General features: G+C 48.0%; 1 protein-coding gene across 4 annotated transcripts; it reads left to right on the top strand.

Moving 5' to 3' along the window:
- Positions 1-4,628: 4,628 nt before the first annotated feature.
- On the top strand, positions 4,629-10,325 carry LOC120822427 (placenta-specific gene 8 protein). 4 transcript variants are annotated; one of them, XM_078107147.1, is made up of 4 exons: positions 4,629-4,914; positions 8,584-8,694; positions 9,198-9,343; positions 10,050-10,325. In XM_078107147.1, exons 2-4 carry the CDS (start codon positions 8,586-8,588, stop codon positions 10,143-10,145), a joined length of 351 nt encoding a protein of 116 aa, XP_077963273.1. In that variant the 5' UTR covers positions 4,629-4,914; positions 8,584-8,585; the 3' UTR covers positions 10,146-10,325. The 4 variants fall into 4 exon arrangements, with proteins under 4 accessions (XP_077963273.1, XP_077963271.1, XP_077963274.1 ...); XM_078107145.1 differs by having other exon boundaries at positions 4,892-5,250; XM_078107148.1 differs by lacking the exon at positions 4,629-4,914 and adding an exon at positions 5,696-6,092.
- The last annotated feature ends 678 nt before the right edge of the window (positions 10,326-11,003 follow it).

Raw genomic sequence — 11,003 nt, 5'->3', positions numbered from 1 at the left:
CATAATTACACAATACAAATGACAGAATTTGCCTGCCTATTACAAACCGTGTTAGAGGAAATCAAATTGAAGTGCTCCCACATCTCGGAGCGACCTCTCTTTGCCACAGGTTCCATTGTAAATTTGCTCTTTCCTACGACTACTACAACAACACTGACTTTGGCTGTATCAAACCGACAAGCCCTAACCCTCTTTTGAGCCCATTTGAATCAAATCGAAGTGGTCACGTCAGCAGGAGGATCAGGTGTCCGCCCTGCAGCGTGGAGTGAAGAAGCTGGCAAGCGGCTAAGAGAGTTTCAAGTCCGCCATGACTTCCCAGGTGAATCTTCTGTCAAATCAGATTCATCAGATGCTTGCTCATCTAACTCAAGCACCCACAACCACGACAGCTCCAGCAGCTGCCGAAACACCACCGGTTCCAGCTCCCCACGGCCAGACTCCTCGCCTGGCCCCACTCGAGAAGTTCTCCGGTGAGCCTGGGGAATGCAAGGCCTTCATAGTGAACTGTGAGATGCACTATGCACAATTGCTATCAGCCTTCCCCACAGAAGTCCAAGATGGCTTTCATGATTTCTCATCTCACGGGGAGAGCGAATAGCGGATAGCGGATGGAATGCCACGGCATTGTACGATGCCTTCATCTCAGGACTATGGCGTTATATTTGTGCCACAATCCTGAGCGCGTAATTGTAAGTTTTGAGCACGGAGAACTATGTTGTAGCAAAGAAAAACATCCCGTGCGCGCAGTTTACTCAGGTGCCCTCTCCACAAACTGGTTTTCTGCGCGCAGGCAGCCGTTGCTGCGCTCGCTCCACCTCTTCACGCTGCGCTCGCTCGACGTTTCACTCACGCGCTCGCTCGACTTGCAGCAGCGTTACATTTGTGCCACAAAACCAACCAATCAGAGAATTAAAGAAGGTCCATTGTGATTGGCTGTTGGTCTCCAATCACAACGCTAGTAGAACTACCTACAGCATCGCGGAAGCTCAGCGAGTTGTTGAAGTTTGCAGCATTTGTGCTAAATGCTAATGGCCTGGATTAAAACACTTGGTGTTCTCATCATTTGCTTCGGTCATGTCTGATGGTGGCTAGCCGGACTTCTAATATCACTCGTTTTCATCTTCTTTAGGAAGCGTTGTGATTGGAGACCAACAGCCAATCACAATGGACCTTCTTTAATTCTCTGATTGGTTGGTTTTGTGGCACAAATGTAACGCTGCTGCAAGTCGAGCGAGCGCGTGAGTGAACCTTCGAGCGAGCGCGTGAGTGAACCGTCGAGCGAGCGCAGCGTGAAGAGGTGGAGCGAGCGCAGCAACGACTGCCTGCGCGCAGAAAACCAGTTTGTGGCGAGGGCACCTCAGTAAACTGCGCGCACGGAATGTTTTTCTTTGCTACAACACAGTTCTCTGTGCTCAAAACTTACAATTACGCGCTCAGGATTGTGGCACAAATATAACGCCATACAGGACTCGCTGACCCCATACAAGACTCGTTGGTGCCCCTTGAATTGCACGAGGATGTCAACGCCGTAATCGCATTGGCGGTTAGGACAGAACATTGCTCAAAAACGCGAAGATGGGACACATCACGCTGTACAGTCCCTCAGGATCGCGCCAAAGGTCACCCTCCAACTGAATGGAGGGCTTTCCCTCGCCTGTCGCCACCAGCCCTGCGGAGGACTGCCTCCTCGAGCGATCCAGAGGAACCCATGCAGCTGGGACAGGCTTGGTTGTCCGCGGAAGAACGACGCCGTCGCCTGCAGGAGGGGAGGTGTTTTTACTGCGGGGAACAAGGGCACCTACTGGCAGGATGTCCAGCAAAAGCAAAGACCCACCAGGTGAAGAGTTCCCTGGTGAGCCGCCTCTCATCGGGCAGTGCCCCCCGCTCCCTGACCAAGATCCAGGTAAGCCACCATGACTCCAGTCTCCATGGGAGTGCTGGTCGACTCGGGGGCTGATGAGAGTCTCATGGACTGGGGTTTTGCCAACCAGATGGGTATTAAGACTGTACGTTTGACTCAGCCATTGAAAGCCAGGGCCTTAGATTGCGGCTTTATATTTGACGTAACTCATGTGACTGAGCCTGTGGCCATTTGCATCGGGGATCACCATGAACTAATGACCTTTCACCTGTTCCACTCGGCCCAACACTCCCTGATCCTGGGGTTTCCTTGTCTCAAAAAACACAACCCCCATATTGACTGGCGCGCAGGGGGGATTATAAGTTGGGGAGGGACTGGGGTAGGTCCCAGCAGGGTTCCTAGCAAGTTGGAGTCCTTGCTGACCTTGATTCGGCTCAAGCCCCTGGCCAGACAGACTCAAAGATCGACCTGCCTGAAATTACCATAATTCCAAATTACTATACGATCTCAAGGAAGTGTTCAGTAAGAGTAGCCACTTCCCTACTGCCTCACCGTCCTTACGACTGCCCCATTGACCTTATCCCAGGGGCACCGATTCCAAAGGGGAGACTTTACTCTATTTCCAGAGAAAGCAGCCGTGACCGAGTAGATTGAGGCTTCCCTGAAAACAGGACTCATACGCCCCTCATCATCTCCAGCAGGAGCAGGGTTCTTTTTGTGTGGAAAAAAGATGGTTCCCCGAGACTCTGTATAGACTATGGCCCTTTACATTACCAGACATTACCTGACATTACCATTAAGAATCAATACCCTCTGCCCCTCATGTCATCAGCCTTTGAACAGCTACAACAAGCAAAGATTTTCACCAAGTTAGACCTGCGGAACGCTTATCACCTGGTCCGCATTAGAGAGGGCGACGAGTGGAAGACCGGCTTTAACGCGCCTTCTGGTCATTACGAGTACCTGGTGATGCCATTCGGCCTAACCAACGCTCCGGCGGTGTTCCAGGCATTGATAAATGACGTGCTTAGAGAGTTTCTTAACCAGTGTGTTTGTTTACCTGGATGATATTTTGATTTTCTCCCCGGTCAAGGACTCACCATGTCCGCCGAGTTCTCCAGCGCCTGCTGGAGAACCAGCTTTATGTTACGGCAGAAAAGAGTGAATTTCATGCCAATGTTGTCTTTCCTGGGCTTCGTCATAGCCCCTGGAAAGATACAAATGGACCCGGCTAAAGTCAGCGCTGTGGCTCAGTGGCTTACACCTGATAACCGCAAGAAGGTTCAGCAATTCCTGGGTTTTGCTAACTTCTACAGTCGGTTTATCAGAAACTTCAGCGCCGTAGCAGCCCCCGTCCATGCTCTCACCTCTCCCCAAGCCCCATTCCTGTGGTCCACCCCAAGCTGAGGAGGCCTTCACCCAGCTCAAGGAGAGGTTTACCACGGCCCACATTCTCACAGTCCCAGACCCAGCCGACAGTTTGTGGTGGAGGTGGATGCCTCTAACGACGGCGTGGGGGCGGTCCTGTCTCAGCGTTCTGCAAAGGACAACAAACTACACCCATGTGCCTTCCTGTCCAGGAAACTTCCAGCAGCGGAGCGGAACTATGACGTTGGTAACCGTGAGTTGCTCGCTGTAAAGTTGGCACTAGAGGAGTGGAGACATTGGTTAGAGGGGGCTCAACACCCGTTTATTGTATGGACTGACCACAAGAACCTGGAGTATATCCGCACGGCTAAACGTTTGAATTCTCGCCAAGCCAGATGGACTCTGTTTTTTAACCGCTTTGACTTTGTTTTGTCCTACAGGCCGGGGTCCCAGAACACCAAGCCAGACACCCTGTCCCGTCTGTTTGACCCCGAGCCCACTGCCAAGAAACCTGAGCCAATCCGTCCACTGCACCGTGTGGTAGGAGCGGTAACGGGGCAGAGGTGAAGCGTGCTAATGGTGAGAACCCTACACCCAGCGGTTGTCCAGTCAATCGTCTGTTTGATCCGGTTGCTATGCGACTCCACGACTCCACTCCGCGACTGCCACTCCACGTCCCCTCCCGGAAATTGGCTCCCAGGTTCGTGGGCCCATTTCCTGTGTAAAAAGTAATTAACCCTGTCTCTGTCCGACTGCGTCTTCCCAGGTCCCTGAGGGTGCACCCCACTTTTCATGTGTGGAAGATCAAACCGGTTAAGGAGAGCCCCATGGTGCCTGCAGCCGCACCCCCTCCACTTCCCCGCATGGTTGATGGGGGCCCGGTCTACCCAGTGAAGCGACTCTTGGCCGTACGCAAACGGGGAAGGGGACGCCAATATTTGGTGGACTGGAAGGGCTATGGGCCAGAGCACCGTTCCTGGGTTCGTTCCAGCTTCATCATGGACCCGGTTCTCATCAGGGACTTCAACAACCGCGGAAATCCGTCAGGAGCCGTTCCTAAAGTGGGGGGGAAGGGGTCTTGTCTCATATCAGGTAAACAGGATATGTGTGCATCGTCTACTTTTCAAGCTTGTCTTATGTTTTGTGAATAGTGGTTTTTGCTCGACCACAAGCGATTTTTAGTTCAGTGGCACATGCCTATTTGTTAATAAACTTTTGATTTCTTTTGAACTTTGCCCACGAGCATTTGGCTTCAGGGCCATTGTCCAGTCGTGACAAAATGTCCATTCACTTATTCTAAAGTTATCCCGTGACTTGTGTTGCGCGCCCCCCGCAGACGGCTGTCGTGTGTTACATGCTGCCCCCCTGTGGTCATGGCTGCGTGTTGCATGTAGAACGTATTCAGTTGCAAGAGAACACATTCAGGTTTAATGACTTTGCTGCGATTAGTTTGTGTCATCAGTTTGCGTGTGTGTGCTCAAAAAAACAACAACCATGGAAATCCTTCAGTGAGAAGAGGGGTGTACAGCGGCAGATGATGCACTATACGCAGCACCCTGAGCTCTGGTTAGATTAGGCAAAAGCAAAGACGGTTATTATTATTATTATTACATTGCAGCCTCTGCCCCTCCCACATCCTGTCCTGTGTGAAAATATCGATCCACACTCACATGGCTGACATTAAGGTTAGTAGATATGTCTAAATGTTGCACTGTCGTGTACTTTTATCTCTCGATCACTCCGCTCTGCAGCCGCCACCACTCATGCAGAATGGTCAGTTTGCATGTACATGTTTCCTCCGCGAGCGCCTCTAGACGCACGCTGCCGGATGCGTTCAAAGGCAGTCGAGGCACTTTGCGGAGTAATTGTTGCTGCGCAAAGTGGATGTGGTTATAGGGGGGGTTGGATGGTATTGGTTGAGGCACCGCATGTTTTCCGCCAAAGCGAAACTGAATTGAGCCGCAGCGGGAGCCCATCGACATCAACCGAGACACACCCGACGAAAAAAAAGGATAAAAAAGGTCAGAAAGTCTCAATATTGATGAGCTTATAACATGTAACAATAATAACAATGTTATTACACACACATTTGGTCTCACATCGGCGAGCGAGGTTGGTTTATTTTTGCTGCAATTCATTATTTTACTGTAACGGTAATTCACTTATACTCACTAACCTAATTGTGGTTAAAAATGGGGACAGAGCAGCTTTTAATAACATTAGAGGGAACAAAGATGCTCTGGGTGTGTCGCAACTCTTGCTCGCTTGTTTAACCACTTTAACCATCGCTCTGCTCTTCGAAATCACGCTCGACAAAGCATCGAAATCACGGCAATTTGCGACGTAATGTTTTCAGTGGCGCGAATGTTGCGGTTAATTTGTCACCAAATGACGTCATCACCTGTTTGTCGGATGCTGCAGGCGTTCGGCGCTCAACACTGCAGGAGCACTAAGGAGAAGGGAGGAGGAAGGAGGAGGGGCTTGTGCGCGCCGAGGAGCATGTCTGGGCGAAAAACTGCCACAATAACTCAAATAAATGCCCCGTCGGGTATCAAAACACATTTGGGGGGAATTGATGACAGAGAGAGTCATTGTATTCCCAAATATTGATGAATAAAGAAACAATTAGGCTGCAGCATAAGCGGCACTTTTCTTATCCAGGGCAAAGGGGCAGGTGCTTGAGCACCACGAGGGGTCTACCTGTGCACCTTCATGCTGGTAGTAGAAGACGCTGCTCGTGCGCAGGTAGACCAGCGCGTGACCCCGGAGCCGCTCCGCGCGGTCTATACGGTCCAGTTGATGACGACGTTGAAGAGGAGCAGCACCGAGAAGGACGCGGTGGAAACGTGAAAAGCGCGCGCGGGTGAGCTCGTGCTTTTGTTCCCAGACGTTATTCCCCAAACTTGCGCTACGTTCCGTCCGCAGGACGATGAAGATGGTACGAGTCTGTCCTCCCTGTCTTCTCTCAGTGCTGTCTCACTGGAGACTGACCCCATGCGATCAACCGCACTCTCACTCACACACTCTCCATCCGCACGCACACACAAGCTGATAAATATTTATTCCCCCTCCTCATTTAGTCCTTTGGCCGACGAGGCCTGCAGTTAATGCTCCATCAACACTGCGTTCATAGTGAATCTCACACACAGTTGTATTTAAAGTGTCCATTCACTTATACTAAAGTTACCCCGTGACCCCCCGCAGACGGCTGTCGTGTGTTGCATGATGCTGCCCCCCTGTGGTCGCGGCTGCGTGTTGCATGTAGAACGAGAGAACGTCCTCAGGTTAAATCCCTTCGAAACCGGCAGCAGAGGGAGACGTCAGTTGTGTTTGTGTGTGTGTGTTTTTTTTATTTTTTAGGTTAGTCCAAAGTATTTGCCGTCTCGAACCCACCGCTCGCGTGGGTGGAGGGTGTGTGTGTGGGAGGGGGGGGGGGGCGGGGGGGAAACAGAAACTAACTTGTGTGGAGGCCACCGACACACATCCAACCGAGACACACCCGACGACAAAGGGATAAAAAGGTCAGAGAAAGTATTTTATTTCTAGCGTCAATATAGCTCGCTATATTATAACAGTGTAGTAGCAGTGTAATAGATACATCTGCGTGCGAGATTGGTTTATTTTACTGTAATGGTAATTCACTTATAGTCACTAACCTAATTATGGTTCAAATGTAATAACATTGAGAGAGAGCACAAGATGCTCTGGTGTCTCTTAAGTCTATCTCGCTTGTTTAACATCATTAACCTTCGCTCTGCGTTCCGGTGAAAGAGGAAGCTAAACTGATACTTTTTAAAACGATACCGGTGCTAAACCGATACTTTTTAAAACGATACCGGTGCTAAACCGATACTTTTTAAAACGATACCGGTGCTAAACCGATACTTTTTAAAACGATACCGGTGCTAAACCAATACTTTTTAAAACGATACCGGTGCTAAACCGATACTTTTTAAAACGATACCGGTGCCTAAACAGTGGCTGGACTAATACCTTTTTTTAAAAAAAGGACAAAACAACAATTGACACATTAAAGAAAGTTTTTTTTTTTAATTGAACAATATACTAACTTTTTTTTTTAATTTACATTTACAGTATTGTTCAAACTACAGCTTCAAACTAGTGAGGTTCCAGTGGTCCCTAATGCGATCATTTTATATAATCCACCGTGTTTTATTTGACTGTTACTATTGCCACAACTCTAACTCACTTGTTTATGTCAGGGTGGGTGGAAGGCAGGACTCAAACGCAGAGTTTAGTAGAAAACAAAAAGGGACTTTAAGAGTTAAAACGGTCTTCAAAATCAAAACTCCAAAAAGGCAAAAACGTAGGCATGAAACAAGAGACGGGAACAAGGACATGGGACATGAGACATGGGCTTCTGACATCCACCAACATGGAACCGCTAACATGGAACAATGACGCGACAAGTGACAACAGACACACATGGTTTAAATACACTAGGGAGGTGCAGGTGATTGGAAACAGCTGGAAACAATCATGACAATCACAGGGGATGACAGGACAAGGCAGGAAGTGAAGTTACCCAGGGAGACAAGAAGCAGAAACTACAAAATAAGACAGGAAATAAAACCACACCGTGACAGTTTAACCACTTCAACCATCCCTGTGTTCTGGTTAAGGAGGAAATGTACCAATTGTGTCCCAACCAGTGAGGTTTTGGTTGTTTTATGTGATGTAATGCACCGTGTTTTACCTGACTGCTGTTTTCGCCACATATAACATTTTGATTTTAACAAAGCAACAGGTGACTTCACATCACCCTCTGCACCTCCCACCTTCCCTACTTTCTGTTGGCTGGTTCTACCTTATTTTTAACTTTTTATTTATATTTATATTACATTTATTTTTATTTTTAATGTCGTCTCATCTGTCTTGTTGTCCAACGTCTTGTCTGGTGTTATGTACCAACCGCCAAGTCAAATTCCTTGTATGTGACTTTGGTAATAAATGTTCCTGATTCCTGAACAGTGTAATCGTTTAATTACACTTAATTTTTGTGTTTAAATATTAAAGGTACAAGGGCACTGTGGTATCAGTGGATAAAATACATTTTTGAAATTACCGTATGTCCTGCATTCAAAATATCCAGTATTTTGAGTCACATCAGCACCTTGTGGCAGGAACACTATAATTTTCTGTCGGCTTTCCAGTCTATTTAAAAAAACGGTTCGGTAGGGGTAGCTGTGTGTGAATAATACTAACTTAACACTTAGGTCTTTTGTTGTAGCTGACATGAATCCATAGACACACCTTCGTCCGGTCTGAACGTAACATAGGAAGAGCAGCGACTGCGGTTTGTGTCGTTGAGAAGTGTGTTCTCAATCCTCCAGACATGGCCGTCCAGCAGCAGCCGACCCAGGTGGTGACCGTGGTGACCACCAGCCAAGGCCCTGGCACGTGGAGCACCGGCGTCTGCGACTGCTGCAGCGACATGGGCACCTGTAAGTCAAACCCGGCAGTGGATCTCCGTGATGACAATGTCTGACATTTGTCACAACAGGATGCTGTGGTCACCTGTCTGCATTGGACTTGTTGAATAGAAATATTGCCAGCAGACTGTGGAAAGTAACGGCCTTGTCATGTGCAACTTTAATTGGTGTTCAAGTCGAAACAACTTCCCACCGGGGAGCAGAATGTCTGACGTGGACAAAGACCACTGCCGCTAGAAACTTCATACATACATCATGAGCCGCAGATGATGTATATTCATCACAGGATGAGTAGTATTTTCCTGTTCCCGTAAACCATAAGTGTAAAAGTTTCCTTTTTTAACACAGTTAACAGTTGGGTCACAGAGGGCAGGTGGAGGGTTGAGTTACTGACACATCCGGTTTCCAGCTGGAGTAAAACGACTTCCGCACACCATTTTCACAACTGTGCCCTAAGAGGACACACAAAACAAGAGTGAGATGTATCTGATCACTCTTCTCTCTTTGCCCTGCAGGTTGCTGCGGTCTTTGGTGCTTCCCCTGCATGCAGTGCCAGACGGCCGGAGACCACGGCTGGTGCTGCGCTATGCCGATGCTGGACGTCTGCTGCGTGGTGTCCTGCCTGCTCCGCTCCTCCATCAGAGAGCGCCACAACATCCCCGTAAGGCCCGAGGCAACCATGAAGTGCTAGCAGCACGTAGCGAGGCTTAGCAAAGAGTCAGTTGAAGAACTAGTTTTCCCACAACAAAACATTTTTTTTTTCCTGTAGAGAAATGATGAGAAGGACACAATGCAGCGTTTATGGGAATCTACGGGTGCGGTGCAGATTGCAATCAGCCGAATATCCCCTTTCATGACCTGATTCTCCTTGATATATTTAGAGTTGTGAACTGTGCGCATTGTTTACAATGGCGGCTTTGTGTCAAGCTTTTATCAGGGAGCAGGATAGGCTAAGTAATCCTACAGCGCGTGTCCCTGTTATAGCAAAGTGGACCGGCACTAAGCACACCGCTGGGATCTACTGTGCAGGGAATTCACATTCCAATGGAGGCTCATTGAAAACAAACCGTATCAAGGGAAGACACAAGGGAAGTCTACTAGGGGAAGTGACTCCTCATGAAGGGTACATCTTATCTAGTATCTACTTATCTTATCGAGTAAAAGCGAGGAACGGAGGGGTTGTAACCTACGTTGAACTGTCCATACCCTCATTTAGTTGCTAGTTGAAGCAACGCAGAAATCCTTTAAGCTCATCTATTGGTTAGAGCGTGTAAAGTAAGAAAGAACAATAACATAAATACAGTTATAATAATATTCACAAGAGTATAACAACGTTCATTGTGCCCTCCCCCCTCTTCCTGGCGCAGGGCTCCTGCTGTGACGACTGCTGCAAGTTGTTGTGGTGCTACCCGTGTGTCTGGTGCCAGATGAATCGTGAGCTGAAGATCCGGCGCAAACACTGAGAGACCTACACCTCGGTCACCACTCGAGGATAGGACGCCGCGGCGGAGGGCATGACACACGATTCACGTGTAACCCATCTAATCTTTTTTCTTAATGTTCTTATGCAGGGTTCACACGGCCATGGAAAACCTGTAAAAGTCATGGAAAAAAATAAAATCCCAAAAGTTTTGGAAAAGTCATGGAAATTTGTTGTGGTCATCTGTTCATGTTGTTCATTTAAGATGAGTTTGAAATAATTCAAATGCTTTTAAAAGAGAGACGCTCAAAATATAAGCAGGCACACACTCTTATACTCGCAGTGCAGTTTGGTGGCCATAAAAACAGTTGCTCAGGAATCATCCGCTGTGCCAGGAAGTGTTGATTTAACCACAGTTGGCCAAATATGGAAAAGTACATGTTTGCGACAAACAAAAACCCGGGTCGAGCTGAATGTAGGTTGTGTGGAGGCAGCACGTTCGATTTTAAATATGCAAATAATACATTCAAAAACTATATGCTGTGTGTGTTGTGTGAGATTCAAATGGATGTATGGAAACATTTCCTGTATCACCAGAAGTGACGTATACGGGATCGTCCCTGATGGAAAAACTGCAATAATGTCACGTCAAGAAGGGGGATTTAGACAAAACAAGGCTATGTTTGTATCGTTTGTACAGTAAGTTGGTTGTATGACATGTCATCTGGGATAAGACGACCGCTCAGGAGCTAAAATCTGCGTGAATTGCTGCGCGTGTCCAGAAGGCCACTCGGTGTCTCCTGTTTGCAAACATTAAATGTCTGCTACGAATATGTGCCACTCATTCGCTTCAATGCTGAATACAAAAAGAGAATTTCAACCATAAGGATACAAACTCAGA

The sequence above is a fragment of the Gasterosteus aculeatus genome, chromosome 7 (assembly GCF_964276395.1).
Source record: "Gasterosteus aculeatus chromosome 7, fGasAcu3.hap1.1, whole genome shotgun sequence".
Taxonomy (NCBI): Eukaryota; Metazoa; Chordata; class Actinopteri; order Perciformes; family Gasterosteidae; genus Gasterosteus; species Gasterosteus aculeatus.
The sequence above is the reverse complement of the archived record's forward strand: the minus strand, read 5'-3'. Positions and strand labels throughout refer to the sequence as shown.